The 23,459-nt window shown below is 41.1% G+C and overlaps 1 protein-coding gene across 6 annotated transcripts in view; it reads left to right on the plus strand.

The window, feature by feature from the left end:
- Nucleotides 1-23,459, plus strand: part of rassf6 (Ras association domain family member 6) — a 72,785-nt gene that overhangs the window by 12,389 nt on the left and 36,937 nt on the right. Inside the window, exons 1-3 of one of the 6 annotated variants that reach the window (XM_043719315.1) lie at nucleotides 3,188-3,263; nucleotides 9,027-9,120; nucleotides 15,265-15,355. In XM_043719315.1, coding sequence (XP_043575250.1) covers nucleotides 15,297-15,355 — 59 coding nt within the window. In that variant the 5' untranslated portion in view covers nucleotides 3,188-3,263; nucleotides 9,027-9,120; nucleotides 15,265-15,296. Of the gene's footprint in view, nucleotides 1-3,187; nucleotides 3,264-4,007; nucleotides 4,028-6,174; nucleotides 6,198-6,345; nucleotides 6,499-9,026; nucleotides 9,121-15,264; nucleotides 15,356-23,459 lie in introns of those variants that run through there. The other 5 variants (XM_043719333.1, XM_043719324.1, XM_043719306.1 and 2 more) reach the window with 5 other exon arrangements.

The raw sequence follows: 23,459 nt of genomic DNA on the forward strand, positions 1-23,459 counted from the left end.
TATGCGGATTGTCAGCTGTCTTCCTGTTTGTCCTATATAGTGTTTAGTGCAGTCCTTGCATGAGCAAGACAAATGTAGTGTACAAAATACCATGCAAGGAATGCACAAAACACTATATAGGACAAACAGGAAGAAAGCTAATAATCCGCATACATGAACATCAACTAGCCACGAAACGACACGACCAGCCATCGTTAGTAGCCACACACGCAGACAACAAGCAACATGAATTCGACTGGGACAACACTACTATCATAGGGCAAGCCAGACAGAGAACAGCCAGGGAATTCCTAGAGGCATGACATTCATCCACAAACTCCATCAACAAACACATCGACCTGGACCCAATATACCAACCACTACAGCGGACAGCTGAAACTGACAACCGGAAGCGGCAGGGACAGACCACTATAAACACCGGAGGAAACATCAAAGAAGCGCTTCGCAGGAGGCTCCCAAGCACTGATGATGTCGCCTAGCCAGGGGACGAAACGTTTGCAACAAAAACTTCCAGCTCAGCGAACAGAACCACAACAAAGTGGGACTGCAGGGCTTATGCCCGAAACGTCAATTCTCCTGTTCCTTTGATGCTGCCTGACCTGCTACGCTTTTCCAGCAACACATTTTTAAGCTCCATTCCAGCTATTAGACTAGGAAACCTTCTCTGAACTGCTTCCAATACATCAACATTCTTCCATACGTACAATGACCAACATTGTATGCACCATTCCCACTAATTACATTTTCTACTTCCCACACAATTTCAATTAAAATGTACAGTTCAAGCAGCAAGCATGGAAATATGCAATTGCACAATGAAGGATGCTTTCCAATGGTGAAACTACCACAATCACCATGCACCCCTTCTCACTATCAGCTGACAAGGCTATGGCAATGAAAGAGCTAGAAAAATAGTCTTCTCCTCGTCAAACAAGGAGGTTTTGCATTCAAAGCAAATCACAGAATCTCTATAGTGTGGAAGGCCATTCAGCCCAATGAGACCACATCAACCCTCCAAAGAGCATAATACCCAGACACAACCCTCCTACCCTATCCCTGTAACCCTGCATTTCCTATGGCTAACCCACCTAGCCTGCACACTTTGGGAAATTTAGCATGGCCAATCCACCTAACATGCACATCTTTGGACTGTGGGAGGAAACCAGAGCACCAGCCAGAAGCCACATAGACATGGGGAGAATGTGTAAACTCCACACAGTCACCCGAGTCTGGAATCAAACCTGGGCACTTGGAGCTGTGATGCAGTAATGCTAACCATTGAGTCACCATGCCATTCTGGATTGTATCCAAGACTTCCCTACCCAGTTCTGTTTCCATTAACAAACCATACGAGCACAAAAGGGGCTGAAGTGTTCTTCAAAATTAAATTGACCTTTTGTTTGCACTGAAGTTCTGGCCGCCATTTTCTTTCCCCACCTGATTCCATTCAGTTCCATTTCAAGACCACCAAATCTAACTATTTACTACATTTAATTTTCAATAAAAATTATTTCACTCTTTATTCAGGTATGTTTGAATGGAGATCATCTTAATAAGTTACTCCTGATGTTTAATTTTATCATTCCTTGACAACGCATGACTGAAAGCAAACAATACCGGCTGAGTCCAGAAAAGCCCTCGGGATTGAGAAAGAAAATGACACCATGCACTTCCATTGAAATGAGTTTGGAACCTTGGAAGCAGCTATAATACTCACTAATGCTCTGCAGCATTTGGGGGTGGGGGGCATTAAGCTCATTTAAATAGGGATTGGCAATTCTGCAGTACAACTTTCCATGCAAAATGAGAATGCTGGTGGTTCAAAGAAAAAGAAAGAATAATTTGTATTTTGGAATGCAGGAAAAAATGGCAACTGCTTTATTTACAGCAAGTCTCCCCAAATGGCAAAGAGATAAAATGTCCAGATCATAACTCAAAGTTTCCTCAGATCTTCTTGCATTTTCCAACAATGGACCCAACTGATCAGGAAAACCATGGAGAAATTCCATCTGGATTTAGGGATGTTGGTTGAACTCTGAAATTAGAATGTAGCCTCTAATATGTGTATCCGTGCTCAAATTATCAACAACAGGAAAGTTAAAAACCTAATCTGTGTTTTGTCAGCTATCAGGTAGCAGCACTCGCTTGTGACATTGTGTTCCACATTTTAAAACAAACTGCTACGAGGATTTGACAGAGATAACAGGACAGGACGAAGAAGGCTGCACAGACTAGAAAGAGAAGTCTACGCTTCTTGTGCACTGGCATCAAGTCCTGCTGCATCTGCATCAGGCAATGAGGGAGGGGGAGACAGCATGAAAGAAGGTGAGAGAGAGAAAGAAAGAAAGAAAGGGAAAGAGGGACAGACAGACACAGAGATTAAGAGATCGATTGAGGAACTTACAGGAAGAGAGAAACAACAGAGAGGGATGAAGAGAAAGAGAAAGAAAAAGCAACACAATGATAGGCAGAGAGAAAAGATGGTGGCAAAATGGATTAGTCCGTCTCCTTGGGAGGAAGCAAACAAAAGGCCCTCATGCCATGTGAAGGGAGGTCTTTACACTGGCACTGAACACCAATACTGTCTCACTGGCCAGGCAATAGTCAGTTCAGTGAGCTGACAAGGGTAGGCAGGGTAACATGCCTGCTAGTTTCCATTTCTTTCCATGAGCACCGACATAATCTTTTCTTTATCATGCCAGTGAGAATGTGTGTCACCTTGCAATTCATAGAGCATCAGAGAGCTAGAGGATTGGGGCTTGGGTGACAATGTGTCACCTTCACTGAGCAGGGTCAAGTTCCCTACAACTTCAGAACCTGAAGACCTTCAGAACCTGGAGCGGAAAAGAAGAAATTTTGATAAATCAGATGTCATGCAGACATCTCTGTGGATGTGTAGCAATGACAGATGGGCCTCATGTATCTAGAGCTTATATTCACAGCTACACTCAGGATTATTCTTCCAAATTGCAGAAACAATGAATTTTGTGGCAGAGGCAAAGTATTGTCCTGATGGTAGGAGAAGGTTAAATAGTACTTTGCACACCAGCTTCCATTAATTTAGACTGCTTTTTTGAAGGGCTTTGTGGATCTGGGGATTGTAAGTACACCAGCCGGGACAGAGATCAGTGTGGGCAAAAACCCAAGGCCCAGTGGTGACAGCTGCAATCAACATGCTGCACAGTGATGCTTGCCAAGCAAAGCACAGTATGCTGAAAGAGCTGGATGACTCATATTCACTCTGGAGTTTGTTGTATTAAAAGGTACTGATAATCTACTTTGGTGTCAGCCATGGTTCAGTTGCAACCTTGTCACCTTTTGAGTCAGAAGAATCTGAGTTCAAGCCCATTCCAAAAAAAAAGCAAAAAAGAACAAGCCATCACAAAATCTAATACGGTGGTAATGCTGCACTGTCAGAGGTGCTAAATTTATCATAGAAATCCTAAATGCCATTCAGCCCATCAAGTCCAAAGCACATCGTACCCAGACCCACCCCTCATATATAACTGCATTTCCCATGGCCAATCCACCTGACCTGCACATCTTTGGACTGTGGGAGGAAACCAGAGCACCCGGAGGAAACCTGTGCAGACGCATGCAGAATGTAACTGACAGTCACCTAAGGCTGGAATCAAACCCAGGTCCCTGGCGCTGTGAGGCAGTAGTGTTAACAATTGAACCACCGTGTTGTCCATTTAAAATCAGACACAAAGATTATACTTTCTTATCAATACAAAGAGTCCACACCACAATTTTAAAGAGCAAAGTCCGAGACATAAATTATGAAACAATATCACTACAAACAGATGAATTTATCTTTCTCGCATCGTAGTTGTACATTAATTGGCTGCTCTTTTTCTTACTTTACAGTAGTAACTATGCGACAGAATTACTTCATTAATTGTCAAGTATTTAGAAGATACTGAGTTCATGAAATATTAAGTGTTATGACCAAGGTGGAAGGGTGCACTGTTTCCTTTTCTGGTCCCACTCCTCCACACCATAACAAAGTTTACATGGGATCCAGGTTAGTGATTTGGTCAATTCTATGGTTCTCAGGCTGTATCAGGTTCAGTGTTAAGAACAAATCAGTCAGGTTACTTTAGCCAACCAGTAATTAGTTCAATAGAAACACAAGATTATTCAAGCAAAAATACAAAGATTATTGACAATATTTGAATAATGCATTTATACCCTTTCAAAAATGAACACACACATCTTAGGATTTTCATTCTATAGAAAGATGGAGGGAAGGAAGACCATTTTATCCATGAAAAAGACTTGCATTGTTCCTTGATACTCTTTGCAACGTTCAGTGTCCTCTGAATGATAATTGCTGTTTTGGAGCGACTTCCCTTTCAGAGATCAATGTGCAAAAAAGTCAAGTATTGAATGCTGTCACATGACCACAGGCTCTATGCACCATTGCACTCAAAACATAGGCTGTGTCTGGGAATTATTCTGCACTATTAAATATGTTGGTTTTGTTGTAAATTGCAAAAATGTATGTCTGATATGCTGAAGTAAACTGAGACACTAGTCAAGAGGATAGATGGTATATGATTTTGGCAATGCATGGAATCGGTGGGCCTTTATAAGATGTGATATGTTTTCCTGTAGGAATGCCATTTGCTGGGGTACATGTCAGTCAGAATGAGTAGTGGTACCTCCTAGGTCTATTGTAGCTTTTATTATGTGTAATCCTGCCTTTTCATTACATGATATTAATGGTCGTTAAAGCTTCTAATTGCCTTACACCACTGATACGTTGTATGAGGTTAATAATACAGAAAGCTTGCTCATCTTCTGAAATTCACCTTTTGATTGATTGATTGACTCTAACGTTTGTGTGCTTGTGCAACTTGGACGTTGAAACTGTACAAATCGTATCAGGCTACAGCTAAGGAAGAACAAACTGTACGGTCCCTCCTGATCTTATCGGCAGTGCTAATGTCTTTTTAACACACCAGTGCCCTCTCAAAGTTCACTCCAGTGGAAGTGCGTGTCTTACAGCTCTGCTGTTGTTTGGGGTATTCCTATTGGCATTAATATCAATGAAAGCGGGGAATAGAATATATCTTCACAAAGCCATACATTCAGATGATTATTTTCTTCCTAAAGCTCAAGATGGCCCAACTCAGGTCAACAACCCTCTTTGGAGGGTCAGTGTGGACTTGATGGGCCAAATGGATTACTCCAAATTCCAGCAAAACATTGTTATGTCTCACTGACATAATACACTGGAAATCAAGATCTGCTCTTCTCAAAGTTGTCACAAAAGTTCAAAAAGTAATATAGAGATCACCTACAGCTCCATGGGATGATTCTGAGTCAGATGATGATGACTGGTGGTGCTCACGGATGAGGTGACAGTACTATCCTTGTGCCATCTTGGTGGAACGCATTCTTCTAATATGTATCTCTTCCCTATAAGTTCCCATTAGGGCTTAAGCTGCTGTATAATCAAAGTGCAAGGAATAATACCGTCTGCAGTCTATCCTTCTTAAATGCTGCCTGACTTTACATTCTGCCATCTTGTGCCCTTCCTGTGTGATAATGGCAGATTGGGATTTGCCTGCAGGCATTGAATCATTCCCACGCCCAAGGATGTAGACAGTAATAACCTGGGGTGTGTCTCAGTCCCACAGCAGTGAGAAATAAATCAAGCATGGACAAGAGGAAATCAAACAATTTCCTGTCAAGTCCATTTTGAACTGCAGCAATCAGTATGCATGTTTCTTTATTCCTTTCACTCCAAACCTTACCAGGTTAGTGCTTGTACAACATTTCTGCTCCAAGACCAGACTCCAGGTGGAATAAATTTAAATACAAAGTGACACAAAAGTAATGAACTGCAATGAAGAGGACTAGACACTCAATCTATCCATTTGTTATACCTTATGCCCACCCAAAATCCATGGGTGGAAACAAATGAAAATATCTGGGACTGGGAATTGAGGCCAATAGGGGAACTCAATTAAGCAAAATATCAACTTCCTGATGACAGGATGAAAGTTGGTTATTAAGTTGGCAGCAAATCGAGTGGATCATGCTTCCTGATAGCAACTGCCACAATCTTATTTTTTAAATATGTTAGTAGTCTTGCATGTTTATTAAAACACTTTGTCAGATTAAATTTTATCTTTTGGTATGAAGCCTGCATGGATTGAAGACTGATTAAAGATGGTGGGCAGAAGGTGAGGTAATCTTCCTGAAGGAATTGACCTGAGTAGGGGCTAGATTTTCTTGTATTGATAGCCTTGTTGAACCAGAAAAGAGGAAGTCCTGATGCATTCAAATTGGTGGCAGCTGTAACATTAGTGAAAGCTAGGGACTATTTTCCCTGCAGAGGAGAGGACTGAGAGAGGATTAGAGAGAGGTTTTCAAAATCATGAGGGAACTGGACAGAGTTGGTAGGGAGAAACTGTTTCCACTCATCAATGGACCGAGAACTAAAGAGCACAGTTTAAAGTTTTTTGCAAAAGAAGAAAACTCGAGGTGAGAAAATTCTTTTTCACACAGTGTGTAAATAGAGTGTGGAATGCCCTGTCTGAAAATGTGGTGAAGGCAAGTTCAGTTGAGGCATTCAAGAGGGCTTTGAATTATTATTTAAAGAGAAACAGTGTTAAAATGTACCAGGAAAAGGCAGGAGATTGGCAACAAGTTAAAATGCTCAGAAAAGCAGTGCAGACATGATGGTTGAATGGCCTCCTTCTGCAACAACAATGTTCGGATTTTGTGAAAGGGGAACGGGGCTTGGCTGAGCGAGGAGGGAGCAAGTTGATAGCTGTACAAGGGCATTTTTTAATGGGCTTGTGTGGAATTGTGAGCATAAGTTAGTCATTAAAAATTAAGTTAATTATAAATGTATTCATTCATGGGTTGTTGACATTGCTAACTAAGTCAATAATTATTGGCCATCTATAAGCTCCTTGGAGATGTTGGTCATGAGCTATTATCTTGAACTGCTGCAGAGCTTGGGATGTAAGTACATCCACTGCTGTTAGGAAAGGATTTTCAGGATTTTGATCCTGTGACAGTGAAGGAACAGTGACATATTTCCAAGTTAAGATGTTGTGTGACTTCAATGAGAGCTTGCCTTTAGTAATTCTCCCTTGTATCTGCTACCATTATCTTTCTTGATGGTAATGTTTGTTGGTTTGAAAGGTGCAGTCGGAGGAGCCTTGCTGAGTTACTCAGTGCACCTGGTAGATCGTACATGCTGTTGCTGCTGCCATTATACCTTACTGTTGAAGGCAGCGAATGTGGAAGACGGTGGATGAGCTCGCAAACTTGTGAGGAGTTGTATACTGGATAATGTTAAGCTTTTTCACTGCAATTGGATTTGGACCCATGCAGACAAGTGGAGAGTATTCCATCACACTCCTAACTTGTGCCTTATAGATGATAATCAGACAGAAAGTGAGCTACTTTTACTGCCTCTTACAATGCCTGCACTCTACATTTCTTGTTTAACCTGGTACACTGAGTGTAACTTTAAGAACTTTGTAACGCCACAGAAACAGCTGCCATCTCAAGTGCTGACATTGGCTGTGGGGGTTTTAATGGGCCGATGCGTTACTTAATTGGATTGACAAATTATAGAATCCCAACAGTGTGGAAACAGGCCATCCAAACCATCGAGTCCACACCAACCCTCCAAAGAGCATCCCATCCTGACCCACACCTTACCCTATTCCTGTAACTGTGTCTGGCTAACCCACCTAACCTGCAATCCCTGGGCTCTATGGGCAATTTAGCATGGCCAATCCACCTAATGTGTATATCTTTGGACTATGGGAGGAAACTGGAGCACTCAGAGGAAACCCATGCAGACACAGGGAGAATATGCAAACTCCATACAGATAATTGCCTGGGTTTGGAATCAAATGCAGGTCCCCAGAATTGTGAGGCAGCAGTGCTAACCACTGAGCTTCCCACTGTGAAGGAGATTACTACTGATTCAATTTATCAGATGAGATGTAACCATAAAATATTTATCCTGATTTTAGATTCAAGAAACATTGTGAAATTAAGTTAAAAATCACACAACATTTAATTGGAAGCACACTAGCTTTCGGAGTGCTTCCAATTAAACCTGTTGGACTATAACCTGGTGTTGTGAGATTTTTAACTTTGTCCACTCCTGTCTAACACCGGCATCTCCAAGTTGTGGAATTAAAGATCTGAATGTTTCAATTTGAGGAAAACAAGATTATTGTGAGGATAAAATAATCTCTTTTCAATCCCAAGTACTTTTGAAGACAGTACAGAAAAAGTAATGACATAAAATAATGATGTAATATCGGAAACACAATATTCAAGTGCACACAGCAAGATCCCACAAAGAGCAATCGATAAATAACCAGATAATCGGTCCACAATGGCACTGGCTGAGAATAATATGTTGGAGAACTACACTGGACCTCTTCAAAAATTGATAATAGATATTTTAATCTTCCAAACAAGTTAGTGGGGTATTAGCTTAACATCCGTTCTAAAAGACAATACTCATGGTAATGCAGCATTCCGTAAGTACTGAATGAAAGTGTCAGCCAAGATCATGTGCATAATTCCTAATGAAATAAAATATCATGAGTCTCAAAACATTTTTCTTTTAATGTGATGTGAAATAAGACATTTCATGTTTTTCTCCAAGTTTAACCAATTGACAAAATAAATAAATGTGTGATTTTGTCTTATTATTAATTCAGAGTAGAAAGGCATTTTTCCTCTTTCATGATTAAGCCTTGTTTTTGCTATCAGCATCCTGTCAATTTAAACTGTTTGTATATTTCATACCACACTCAGTAAAACCTCCCAGATTTGACAATGAACAGTTCTGTAACACATTGAGGCTGTGGGTTTTAGAAAATGTTACTTAAATATTTCCCCACAATTCTGTCAGACTGCCTCCACCAAAAATAGAACTTAAATGGCCCAAACTTATTTAAGTGAGGATGATTCACTAGAACAGAAACAAAAATCTCAGCTCTCCATCAAAGATATTTCTTTTTGCTTTTCAGTTTTGAAGTTAGAGGGAATGGTATTTAAGTCAACAAGTCTCCAGACCTGAATTCACAGCAACTCTCTCTAAAGCTCACCTCCTATGCTGTAGAGGTAAGCAAGAATTGAAACTGGAGACTGTCATTAATTTTTAAAATATTGATATTTTATTATGCAAAAAACAGAAAGGTTTGTACACTGGTGGAGCTCAATGTTGTAAAAATTAGACCTTCTTTCCAGACTCCAAACAGGGAACAAAAAGTTAAACTCCACAGCCAGTTATTGCTTGCATTACAAACACTGTCATATTGATTTATATAGCTTTGTAAATGTTCAGATCCATCACCTAAAACAGGTTCTGGGTTCATGACACACATTAATTAGATTCCTAGAGCCTATTCCCTCTGGGCAACATACTTCCAATATGCGGAATAAGTGTTTGGATTGTTCTGTTCAGAATTCCTGAGTACAGTACAAAATGGCTAAGTTGAATTATTATGCATTTTGCCCACAAGGACTCTACATACCAAAGCTTACTCAAGATAAAGAGCTTACACCTCCTGAGCTTGAATGTGCGCCCACCCCACATATTCAAATGACCCACTCATTGGAATCTAGGCTCATCCATACAAACGGACTGAGAGCTGATCCACAATTTCCACCAATAACACAATCCTTCATGAACTTTGGAGAATGTTTTGGGAGATCAGTAGATATTGAGAAGCTCAATTTATTTATTGAATGTTGGCCATCACTTGTTAAACTGGAGTCAAGAATAGCATAATCAAATCCAACATGTACCAAGTATTGGCTCAGCATTATCTCTGTGAAAGTTCTAGAAAGGTATGTTGACATGTTGATGCATAATTTTTACTTATTAATAGAATTTGGCAATCCACTGAGTGGCCAAGAGATCAGTTAGAAACAATGGGATTTAGTGTTATGGTTTAGTACTGCCAGCTCAGAGTTTCCTCTAATAAAGGTCATCCATCAGGGTTTTGGATACGGAGACGTGTGTATCTAATCCATGTCCTGCTCTTTGTTCTGACAGTGACTTGCATCTAAAATTCTTAATGTGTTTTCTTGTATAAATATGAACATACAAATTAGAACACAAGAAGTACATTTGGCTTCTTTAAAGCTTCTCTGCCATTGAATAAGATCATAGCCAAACTGTTCAGGTTCCAAATTCCACATCCCCATCTATCTTTGGGAGCCTCTGATTCCCTTACCTCACAATCTATCCACCTCCACTAAAAAGTTTCATTGATCTGCCTCTACTGCTTTCTGAAGCAGACAGTTCCAATGTTGTACACCCACAGAGAACATAATTCCCCTCATCTTTGTCTTAAAGGGTAACCCTTAATTTTAAGTGTTCCTTCGTTCTGAACTCATCCATAGGATTAACCAAACATTCTTTCTGCATCCAACTTGTCAAGTCTGTTCATCATCTTAGAAACTTTAATCAAATCACTTGTTCTTGGAAACACCAGTAAAAACAAGCCCAGACTGTCTAGTCTTTCTTCATACCAGGTATCAACATAGTAAACCTCTGAACCACCTTTTAACATATTTACATAATTTCTTAAATTATGAGACCAAAACTGCATCGTATCCGAGATTTGTTGCTGCCCGCCAGTTCAATAATACAATTGACCATGTAGACCTCATTTATTAAAATTATTAATTATAAGTAAGAGAAAGTCTCCATTTATTAAGATTTTGTCTACCATCACAACAACCTTACTCCCACTCCACTTGCATGTGTTCTGTAAGTCTCTTCATCCTATCCACAAATGACCAAATCTCTGATTTTTTTCACCCATTGTCTATTGTTGCACTGCTTTCCTGTTCTATTTTGTTTTGTTACTTTCAACACAGACATCAATTGCAAAAACCAAAGAATCAGACCTTTGTCTTAAACAAGCTCATGTTACACATTTCAACACAATTACTCAGTCAAATCTACCATTCCAAATGATTATTTGGCTCTTTTTTTGGTGTGATACTATTCACTGCAATAAATTAGATACAGTGCTTCATAATTTCAGCATGACTATACAAATGAGAGGTTTGTTTAAAATACTTATCTCAACCGTACCTTTGATCGCTATATTCCACGCATGCTAATATGAAATTGCATTCAATCAAAAGACAAAATGTAGACATCAGATAACATGCAGCCATTCTGTACACTACTGTCTCCCAAAGATTCAGTTACTATGATTATCCATTTCATTCAAGCTCTTCAATCATATTATTATTTTAAACAGTGGTCAAGCCAACATGTTTCAGAATGTTGAGGCACAGATGAGAGACCTTCCTTTAACGAGATCTATTCAAAAATTGCTTCTGTTAATCAGAACAATATGGTGTTTTAAACACATCCTAGACTGATGCCACAAACATACTGATCCCACAAACAATGTGCATGGGCAATCCCACATTCACCTCTGACAGGATAGTATTTACAGAACAGCACCTGGTGCTTTCATTAATGATGTTACTATAAAATGCAGTCTTTCATTCCACAGATTGTTCCATTGAGAGTTTTCAATTTAGTTCAGACAGTCAAACAGTTAGACCTCAGGACCTTTAGTGTTTGGGCTTTACTTTCTCTCAATGGATATGGAGTTGTCAGTCAGCTGCATTTTGCTGTTGACAGCAGTGTATCAGGGTTGACACATAGTTAGGCCAATTCTCAGGTTTCATTCATACGTGTGCAAAAAACGTTGCTGAATTAGGATGTTGTGAAACTTGCAAGGGTTCAGAAAAGATTTACAAGGATGTTGCCAGAGTTGGAGGGTTTGAGATACAGTGAGAGGCTGAATAGGCTGCGGCTGTTTTCCCTGGAGAGTTGGAGGCTGAGGGGTGGCCTTATAAAGATTTATAAAATATGAGGGGTATGGCTAGGGTAAATAGACAGAGTCTCTTCCCTGAGGTGGGGGACTCCAGAACTAGAATGCATAGGTTCAGGGTGAAGTGGGGCAAAATTTAAAAGGGACCTAAGGGGTAACTTTTTCACACAAAGGGTGGTACGTGTATGGAGTGAACTGCCAGAGGAAGTGGTGGAGGCTGGTACAATTACAACATTTAAAAGGCATCTGGATGGGTATATGAATAGGAAGAGTTTGGAGAGATATGGGCCAAGTGCTGGCAAATGGGACTAGATTAATTTAGGGTATCTGGTCAGCATGGATGAGTTGAACCAAAGGGTCTGTTTCTGTGCTGTACATCTATATGACTCAATGACTGTAAGTTCATTTGTATCCAGAAATTGTTCTGCTGAAGATTCATCCAGTAGATCATGTTTTGAAAGATATTAATTGTCAAACAAAAGTTGGCACGTTGAATTGTGCAGTCCATTTTTCTATTGGCCAGGGCATTGAATATAAAAGTTGGTGAGTTATGTTACAGATGTATAAAGCTTTAGTTAGGCCACATTCACAATATTGCATGCAGTTCTAGTCGCCACACTACCAGAAGGACGTGGAAGCATTAGAGAGAGTGCAGAGAGCGTTTACCAGGATGTTACCATGTTTGGAGGGTTTTAGTTATGAGGAGAGGCTGAATAAACTTAGATGTTCTCATGGGAAAGATGGAGGCTAAGGGGCAACATGACAGAGGTCTACAGAATTATGAGAGGCATAGATAGAGTGGAGAGTCAGAGTCTTCATTCTTCTTCCCAGGGTGGAAAGGTCAACTGCAAGAAGGCACAGATTTGAAGTGATGGGGGAAAGTTTAGGGGAGAAATGCAGGGAAAACTTTTCACACAGAGGGCGGTGGGTGCCTGTGGAGGTGGTGCAAGCAACCGCACTACCAACATGTAGACACATGATTGGAAGGGATAGAAACTACGTTTAGCCAGTAAGTAGCACGTCTAAGTGAAGATTAGGAATCAGCACAGGCTTGGTGGGCCAAATAACCTGTTCCTGTGCTGTATTGTGTTGTATATAATAGAGCAATAAGCAGACATTCATCTTTGTCTGATTGTTAAAATGATAAATGCTTTTGTACAGCTGTACCTCTCAACCCCACAAATGTTTCATGTATTGATTTCACACATTATTACTTACATTTTGAGGTTGAGTACATAAGTGGAGCAGCATGTATGATCTCCCTCATTCTTTGAATATCTGCATTTAGGGCTTCCATCTATGCACTACTTTTCAGATTAGTGTTACTGCATAAATTTCTGTTAATGTCCCAGTCTCTTGCTTCAAGTGTCTCAGTGATGTCTCTTCCAGTCAAATAACAGGACATTAGCCAGAACACAGCTCTGTTTGCAGCAAAATGGGAAGGATCATCTGATCTTCCAACTAAGAGAAAGTGAGGACTGCAGATGCTGGAGACCAGAGTTGAGAGTGTGGTACCTGATGAAGAGCTTTTGCCCGAAACGTCGATTCTCCTGCTCCTCGGATGTTGCCTGACCTGCTGTGCTTTTCCAGCACCACACTTTCGGCTCTGAATTCCCACTCAATTTGCCATGTGATTCACTCATTTTGGTTAAACATCAATCCTATTTTGATTGATCAACCAACTTGACTTTCAGCAAAGCATACTTAATTTTTAAACTATGTTTAAAATACAGACTAAATAAAAATAAAAGAAGAGAGTTGGCTTAACTGAAACCCTATTGAAATGCTTAACAACCAATGTGTATTTTAACTGCTGATAATTAACTCTTCCAATATAGTAACATCCTATAAACACACCCTTGGCAAAGAGGCAAATTCAGTAAAAAAGATTGTCTCACATGAATTCTAGCAGCAGGAAAAGAACCCCAGCTTTTAGCTGTAAAGAGAGAGGAATAAGAGTTTCCATGTCTAGCTTCAAGACCCCAGCAACTACAGAAATCCAGAACTAAAATCCTGGTTCTGTGGGAGCTTAACCCACACCCATTCAGGGTGCTTCTATTGTTCCAACTTTAAAAACAAACCGCAAGGCCCAAAAACTGTTTACATTATTGGCTTAGAGCAGACTGCTTGTTGCCTCTGTCTCAACCTTTCTTTATTAAAAAAAGGGACAAAATACACCTCTTGAAGCCATAGCAATGTCACAAAATGAATATTAATGTTGCATTTACCTTCCTAACTATACCTGCACATTAACCTGAATAAGAACTCTCAAGTCCATTGGGCTTCAGATTTCTGAAACATTTCTCCACTTAGAAAATAGCCTATGCCTCTGCTCTTCTGCTGAAAATACATAAGCTCATACTTTCCCACATTGTAATCCATCTGTCACTTCTTTGCCCACTCTCTTAGCCTATCCAACCCTTTGTAGTCTCCCTGCCTCCTGAATACTACCCGCCCCCCCCACTAACTTTGTATCATCTGCAAACTTAGCAACAATACCCTCAGTTTCTTTGCCCAGATCATTAATGCACAATGTGAATAGTTGTGATCCCAACACTGACCCCTGTAGAACTCCACTAGTCATTGGCTGCTATCCTGAAAAAGCCCCTTTTCCCTATACTCTGCCTTCTGCCAGTCAGCCAATCCTCTATCCATGCCATGCTCTTAACACCAGGGGCTCTTATCTTAAAGCAGTCTCCTGGGTGGCTACTTTCAGAAAATCCAAATAGATCATGTCCACTAGCTCTTCTTTGTCCAACTTATTTGTTTGTTCCTCAAAAGAATTCTAACAGATTTGTAGGCATTATCTCCCTTGATGAAGCTATGCTAGCTCAGCCCTATTGTATGATGTACTTCCAAGTACTCCGCAAACCCATCCTTAATAATGGACTCTAAAATCTTAACAACAACTGAGGTCTGGCCAAACAGCCTATAGATCCTGTCTTCTGCCTTCTTCTCTGAAGTATTTGCCAATTTCCAGTCCTCTGGGACCCTGAATGACTCCAGTGATTCCATCAATACCTCTACAATCTCCTCAGCTATCTCCTTCAGAACTTTACGGATGTAGCCCATCTGATCCAGGTAATTTATCCATCTTTAGACCTTTTAGTTTCCCTACCACCTTCTTCTTAGTGATGGCCACAACACAATTATTTTCCGTCAATCAAGAAAGTCAACCATGCATACCCGAGGACTGTATTTCTGTACCAACCAGTATCCTAAGAGATCTTTTTAGTTTTGCTTTCTCTAATTCAGATGTTTTGGTCATATGAAGTGTGTCATAATATATCCAAACAGACTGATTAAAATAAATGTGCCCTTGTACTCTGTACATTTGCAACTTCAAAAGAATATTGCAATAATAATTCCTTGTTATTTATTCATTTCTTTTCACCACCAGATTTTCTTCTTCTCTGAGTAAATGAACTTGTCATGAACACTGTTCATCGGCAGCCTCAAATCCAAGTTCGTAAAGACAAGTGTCTTTCCAGGTACTGTACTGAGATTCTGCTAACAAGGATATTTTCTCCTTTTCTCATCCTTGCTATGAAAACTCCCTTCTCAGTAATTGTACAATGATACAATTCCTTTGTACCGAAATGTGATCAATGAATAAAAATGTTTTTTCAGCTTAGCCACAGCATATTGATTTGAAGGTACTGATGTTTGTTGGGAGAATGCTTGTGATTAACAATGAGCAATAAAAATCAAACCTACCTCTTCAAGTCTTTACAGTTATTGCCACTTAAACTGATTTTGCATACAGATCATTATTTTCAAATTTTATCATGACTGTTGTGATGAGAGGATTAATGCCGAGGAATGTCATAAACACCACGATATGTGATGGATTTGTGCGTAGACTGAATATGTGATCCTCCTCGAAGTCTCTATCATAATGTTTGTTGTATCAGTGCAACCTCTAATTGCTAACATGCGATAAGCTACGCCTTGTTAAGTGCAAGAGACTATTTTACATAGATCAGGAAGTGATTTTCCTCTTCCACACTAAGACCAAGCAGGCTCTATAGTTTCCTGCATTTAAAAAGGGTGGCTACTCTAACATTCATCAGGCTGTGTGGTGAGCTGGCATGCCCATTCAACAAAAACTGTATCAGGTGAGAAGCGCCAGACATTAAATGCGCTGAATTTCGGCAGCCCCCTTGGGTCCAGATGGTGGCTTCAAAACAGGGTGCTGTAACTGTGAGGAATTCAACTGGCTGACAGCAATCACACAGGTGGGAGCCACTTTGCAGTAGAAGCACGGGGACAATCTTATCACAACACAGAGGGTGACAGTGAAGTTCCATGCAGTGTGAGAAGGTAAGAACACTGATGCTAACTTTGAAAGCAGATCCTGTAAAACAAATAGCCTCATCTATGATTGCTCCACTGCTGCTGCTGGAATCCCCTGTGCCCTGCTACGAAAACCACAATACCTAAGCTGCAGACCAGAGGTACCTGGGACCATGTCACTGGAGATACACCAGGTGTATCCTCCTCCTGGTGTAATGTAACAGCAGGAGGTTCTCCTTACAAAGGGCAACATCAAGAAAGCCTCCTGCCTGACTGAATAAACCTTGACAGAGTTCACAGAGACATAAAGGAGCCAGGGAGCAAGCTGCGAAACTGGGTCCAGTGTCATAACAGGGTCAATAACTTCCTTTGAACTGCCAAGTTAAATCAGCCAGAACTCTGGGAAAAGTAGGTGGATATGCAGGAAAGAACATGAATATATTCTGGGCACACTGCACAGGCTGAGGCAGAAGGAGGTCATTGTCGTCCAAGGTTGTAGCTACCAATAGGAAACCTGATTGCAGCATAGGAAGTGACTTTAGGTCTCATGACGCTCAGTGTGCTGTGGGTGTTACTCCAACATGGCATGCAGCAATCTCACCCCGCTCTATGTATGAGATACAGAGGCATATAAACAGTTCTCATTTGCATAGAGGAAAGCCACTATCCTGGTTTAAGTAGCAGAGTTGCCAAAACCTGCCTCACATCATCTCTGACCACAATTATATGCAGTATCAAGAGTAATTTATGGTTACCTCTCAAGGACAGGCAGGAGTCTGTCTGAGTTCATCCCTCCACCTCCCTTGTGAGCAGGTGTGAAGGAGTATTGAAGACCACCGCAGAGCCATCAGAAGGCATGCTAATGGATACTGCTGGGTTACATGTAAAGGCTAACAGTATCATGAGAAGCAGGAGAAGTCACACAGTCACATACTCATACAGTGCAGAAAAGGCCCTTCAGCTACCACTGAAAATGTGCTAATCCTGATTTCCTGTACTTGGCTCATACCCTTGAATGTTATGACATTTCAAGTGCTCATCAACGTATTTTTTGAAGGTTGTAAGGTTTCCACTAGCTCCACTACCTTCCCAGGCGGTGCATTGATGGTTAGAAAGGGGCCACAACACCCAGGAGAGATAGAACACTGGCGATCAGAGAGCAGACCACAGCAGAGAAGGAGGCACTACAAGAATGGCTGTCCATTGTAGACAAAGGGATTGTAGTGGTTAAAAACAATGACTGCAGATGCTGGAAACCAGATTCTGGATCAGTGGTGCTGGAAGAGCACAGCAATTCAGGCAGCATCCGACGAGCAGCAAAATCGACGTTTCGGGCAAAAGCCCTTCATCAGGAATAAAGGCAGAGAGCCTGAAGCGTGGAGAGATAAGCTAGAGGAGGGTGGGGGTGGGGAGAAAGTAGCATAGAGTATAATAGGTGAAGAGCTTCAGGGCAGAGGGATTGTAGTGTCTACCTAAGAGAGTGAAGAACATTGTATTCACCTGTCCGTTATTAGCCTTTAGAATGGCTAATAATGGGCAAGTGAATGGCTTTGAAATAATATATCGAAACCTATTAGAATAATGTCTCAAAGTTTGCAGATGATACCAAACTGGGTGGGAGGCTGAACTGTGACGAGGATGCAGAGATCCTTCAGCATGATCTGGATAGGTTGGGGGAGTGGGCAAATCAATAGCAGATGCAGTACAATTTGGATAAATGTGAGGTTATTCACTTTGGAAGCAAAAACAAGAAGGCAGATTACTATCTGAATGGCTGTAAATTGGTAGAGGGAGTGTGCAACAGGACCTAGGTGTCCTTCTGCACCAGTTGCTGAAGATAGGTATGAAGATGCAGCAGGCGGTAAAGAAGGCAAATGGTATGTTGACATTTATTGCAAGTTTCGAGCACAGGAACAGAGATATGTTGTTGCAGTTACACAGTGCCTTGATGAGGCCACACCTAGAATATTGTGTACAGTTTTGGTCTCGTTTTCTGAGGAAGGATGTTCTTGCTCTCTCTCTCTCTCTCAAGTGCAGCGAAGGTTTGTCAGGCTGATTCTGGGGATGGCGAGACTAACATTTGAGGAAGGATTTGACTTGGTTAGGATTGTTTTCACTGAAGTTCAGATGAAGTGGGGGGGGGGATCTCAGAGACTTATAAAATACTAACAGTACTGGACAGGGTTAGATACAGGGAGGATGTTCCTGATGGTGGGTGGGTGCAGAATTAGGAGTCACAGTCAGGGTAGACCATTTAGGACGGAGATGAGGAGACATTTCTTCTTCCAAAGAGTGGTGAGCCTGTGGAATTCATTACCACGGAAGTAGTTGATGTCAAAACATTGAATATATTCAAGGTGCGGCTAGGTATAGCACTTGGGACAAATGGAATCAAAAGTCATGCAGACAAAGGAGGATTAGGCTATTGAATTGGACAATCAGCCATGATCGTGATGAATGTCAGTTTTGAAGGACCAAATGGCCTTCTCTTGTGCCTATCTTCTATGTTTCTATAGAATACAAGGTCAGCATGGGCAAGCCATCCCAAAATATCTGCATTTTCGCAATCAAATTATGGCAATTCAAGGGGAAAACTGTCTGCTATAGCCACAGGGATCCCTCAGAGGGTGCACTGTTCCTTCATTGCCCAGCATCTGGTGAGCATCTAGCATTCGCACTAGAAATTAAGAAAGCATATGGTGTATTGGCTTTCGTTAACAGGGGAATCGGATTTAAGAGTGCAAGGTTCTGCTACAGCTCCAGAAGTCCCTGGTGAGATCACACTTGGAATATTGTGTCCAGTTCTGGTCGCCCTACTATAGAAAAGATACAGAGGCTTTGGAGAAGGTGCAAAGAAGGTTTACCAGGATGCTGCCTGGACTGGAGGACCTGCCTTATGAAGAGAGGTTGACTAAGCTTGGACTTTTCTCTCTGGAGAGAAGGAGGAAGAGACATGACCTGATCGTGGTATACAAGGTAATGAGAGGCATGGATAGAGTCAATAGCCAGAGACTTTTCCCCAGGGCAGGATTGACTGGCACGAGGGGTCATAGTTTAAGATATTAGGAGAAAGGTATAGAGGAGACATCAGAGATAGATTCTTTATGCAGAGAGTTGTGAATGCATGGAATGCATTGCCAGTGATGGTGGTGGAAGCAGAGTCACTGGGGACATTTAAGTGACTGCTGGACATGCACATGGACAGCAGTGAATTGAGGGGTGCGTAGGTTAGGTCATTTTATTTTAGTTTAGGATTAATCCTCGGCACAACATCGAAGCATCTGTTCTGTGCTGTACTTTTCTATGTTCTATCTCTCCTTGATGGATTTTGTGTTCACAAAAATTTGATCATGAACTTGTGATAGCAGCACACACCTATGCATGTAGTTGTCTGAAGTTGTTATAGATAAGGCCACTGACAGTAGGAGAAGGCCAAGGCTGCACTGAGCCTAAAGCTCATGATAAGCCTCTGGGTGTTGAGAGCACAGAAGATGCTGGAGATGTGGGCACTGTGAGAGAAAATCTGGCAGATTTGCCAGAAGCAATGAGCAGACAATGGAGGTCATGTTTCAGGCATGTGAGCATAATATTCAGTCTGTTGAGGCACACTGACAATGTACAGGTGATTTTCACCCCTCTACCTATTAGAAACTGAGCTGCTGGGCATCTAAAATCAACCAGAAAGTTTACTTACAAACATCCCATACTCTTCCCTCAGTTTCAGCACTGATAGTATAAACAATTAACACAAACTGTGTCACTTATTGTTAGTAAAACTGTAACTTCTATCTTTTAAATATCTTTGATTAAAACCTAAAAATATGATTCTCTGCACTTGCAATATTTAATCTTTGGTACGAAAGCTTGGCTGACAATAGTTTCTCATATTACAAAAGTGTTTGCACTTAAATCTTTCATGGTTGTAAAGCATTTCAAGACATTCAGTCATCGTGGGAAGGGTTATTCAAATCCAAGTCTTTTTTATGTTCATACATCATTAAAATGGCATTTAGATTCATTGACTTGTTTGTATCTGCCATGCTACTATAGGAGAGTGAAGTTATTTATTATTTGATCAGAAAACCAGACTGTAAATTGTCAAATATGCATAGCTGTCAGTATACTAGTGCGTCTCTGCTAGAAAATTTACCCTTTCCACAGCTGCCCTCACATGAACTTGCTGTAACATTATTTTGAGAGCATTTTCTGGACACTGATTATTGCAATCCATGCCACATGGTATCAGCTTTGCTACTGATGGAGTCTTCTATGTTCTATCTGACTGTAAAATTGTTGATTAAACTCAAAAATGAAACAATTTGACTTGGGAAGCAAAGCTTTTCCAGTTGAATTTTCACCAGGGACTGAATGGTACAGCAAGTTAATGTGCTATCGTTTCATCTGGAAGAGTTGAACAGATGGAACAAAGATCTCCTATTTGTATCTGTTGTTATATTCCAAAATGGAATATGTTTGAGTAAGCTTTGCCCAATGTTTGATTTATATAAGGCACTTGTTCATAATTTAAATCTAATAGATAGGGCAGAATTTCTCCCTCACTGAGGCTAGATAGATCAATGTAAAATGGAAGTTTCTGGCCAGAGAGGCACTGTTAAGATATGAACACACCAGAGTCTTCAAAAGATAGATTTCATGAAATAATGCTCCCAGCACACAGCTTTGCACTTTGACAGAACATACTGTTGTGGCTGAGATTGGAGGAGTATACTGTTACCTTTAATCCCCCTGGTCCACATGTCACTACAAAAGTTAAAATGCCTTACCTTCAGTCTCTAAAATGGTCAATTACATATTTAATCTGTATTAGATTAAGAAGGACTCAAGCAAGTTTCTTTAATAAACAAGATTATTGATTTATTATTAAAATAAGCCTTATTCAATAAAGCTGCAAAGCAAATGTACACAATTTAGGAGCAAGTTACTACAGATGCTGGAATCTGTACTAAAAACAACAAATGCTGGAGATCAGGAAACATTCATGTTTCGAGTCTAGCTTACTCATCATCAGGGTCATAGAGTCATAGAACTATACAGCATGGAAACAGACCCTTTGGTCCAACTCGTCCATGCCAATGAGATATCCCAAATTAATCTAGTCCCATTTGCCAGCATTCGATCCATATCCCTCTAAAGCCTTCCTATTCACATACATATCCTGATGCCTTTTAAATGTTGTCATTGTACTAGCCTTCACCACTTCCTCTGGCAGCTCATTCCATACATGCACCACCCTCTGCAGGAAAAAAAGTTGTCCATTAGGTCCCTTTTATACCTTTCCCCTCTCACCCTAAACCTATGCCCTCTAGGCTTGGACTTCACTATTCTGGGGAAAAGACCTTGGCTATTCACCCTATCCATGCCCTCATGGTTTTAGAAATCTCTGTAAGGTTATGCCTTAGCCTCTGATGCTCCAGGGGAAATAGCCCCAGACTATTCCAGGTCAGGTGTCAGACCACTCAGTGGGAGAGCATTCCGGTGATAGTGATCACAATTCCCTGACCTTTACTATAGTCATGGAGAGTGAGAGGAGCAGACGGTATGGAAAAGTATTTAATTGGAGGGGGAACTACAATGCTATTAGGCAGGAACTGTAGACCATAAATTGGAAACAGACGTTCTCAGGGAAATGCATGACAGAAATGTGGAGGTTGTTTAGAAAGCATTTGCTGCGAGTGCTTGATAGGTTTGTCCAACTGAGGCAAGGAAGGAATGGTAAGGTAAAGGAACTTTGGCTGACAAAAGATGTGGAACATCTACTCAAGAGGAAGAAGGAAGCTTACTTAAGGTGGAGGAAGCAAGGTCACTCAGGGCTCTCAAGGGTTACAAGGTAGCCAGGAAGGAACTGAAGAATGGACTTAGGAGATCTAAAAGGGTGCATGAAAATGTCTTGGATGAAGGAAAACCTCAAGGAGTTCTACACTTATGTGAGGAACAAGAGCATGGCCAGAGTGAGGGTAGGGCTGATCAGGAATAGTGGAGAAAACTTGTGCCTGCAGTCGGAGGAGTAGCAGAGATCCTTAATGTATACTTTGCCTCAATATTCCCTAGAGAGAGGGACCTTGTGAGGACAGCACGAAACAGGCTGATATGCTTGAAAACGTTGATATTAAGATGGAGGATGTGCTGGAAATTTTGAAAAACGCGAAGATAGATAATTCCCCTGGGCCTATGAGATATACCCAAGGTTACTACATCCTCACTGTCCACTGGAGTAGTACCAGATGATTGAAGGGTGGCAAATGTTATTCCCTTGTTCAAGAAAGTGAATAGGGATAACGTTGGGAATTACGGACCAGTCAGCCTTACATCTGTGGTGGGCAAATTATTGGGGAGGGTTCTGAAAGACAGGATTTATGATTATTTGATAAAGCATAGCTTGATTGGAGATAGTCAGCATGGCTTTGAGAGGGGCAGGTTATGCCTCACAAGCCTTATTGAATTCTTTGACAATCTGACAAAACACATTGATGAAGGTAGAGCAATGGATATGGTCTGCGTGGATTTTAGCAAGGCGTTTGATAAGGTTCCCCATGCTAGGCTCAAGAAGGGCTTATGCCCGAAACGTCGATTCTCCTGTTCCCTGGATGCTGCCTGACCTGCTGCGCTTTTCCAGCAACACATTTTCAGCTCATTCAGATAGTAAGGAGGAATGAGAAACAGGGAAATTTGTCTGTCTGGATAGAGAATTGGTTGGCCAATAGAAGACAGAGGGTGGTAGTTGTCAGCCTGGAAATCGGTGACCAGGGGTGTTCCACAGGAATCTCTTCTGGGACCTCTGGTCTTTGTGATTTTTACAAATGACTTGGGTGAGGAAGGGAAAGGGTGGATTAGTAAGTTTGCCGATGAAAGTTGGTGGAGTTGTGGATAATGTGGAGGGCTGTTGTAGGTTGCAACAGGACATTGACAGAATGCAGAGCTGGGCTGAGAAGAGGCAGATGGAGTTCAACCTGGAAAAGTATGAAGTGATTCACTTTGGAAGGCTAAATTTGAAGGCAAATTACAGTGTTAAAGGCAGAACTCTTGGCAGTGTGAAGGAACAGAGGGATCTTGAGGTCCACATCCATAGATCCATCAAAGTTGCCACCCAAGTTGATAGGGTTGTTAGGAAGGCATATGGTGTGTTGGCTTTCATTAGCAGGGATATTGAGTTTAAGAGCTGCAAGGTTATGCTGCAGCTCTATAAAGCCCTGGTTAGACCACACTTGGAATATTGTGTTCAGTTCTTTCCTATAATGAGATGACCAGATGTGGAAGCACCCTTTAGAGAGGGTGCACAGG

The sequence above is a fragment of the Chiloscyllium plagiosum genome, chromosome 2 (genome assembly GCF_004010195.1).
Source record: "Chiloscyllium plagiosum isolate BGI_BamShark_2017 chromosome 2, ASM401019v2, whole genome shotgun sequence".
NCBI classification, from domain to species: Eukaryota; Metazoa; Chordata; class Chondrichthyes; order Orectolobiformes; family Hemiscylliidae; genus Chiloscyllium; species Chiloscyllium plagiosum.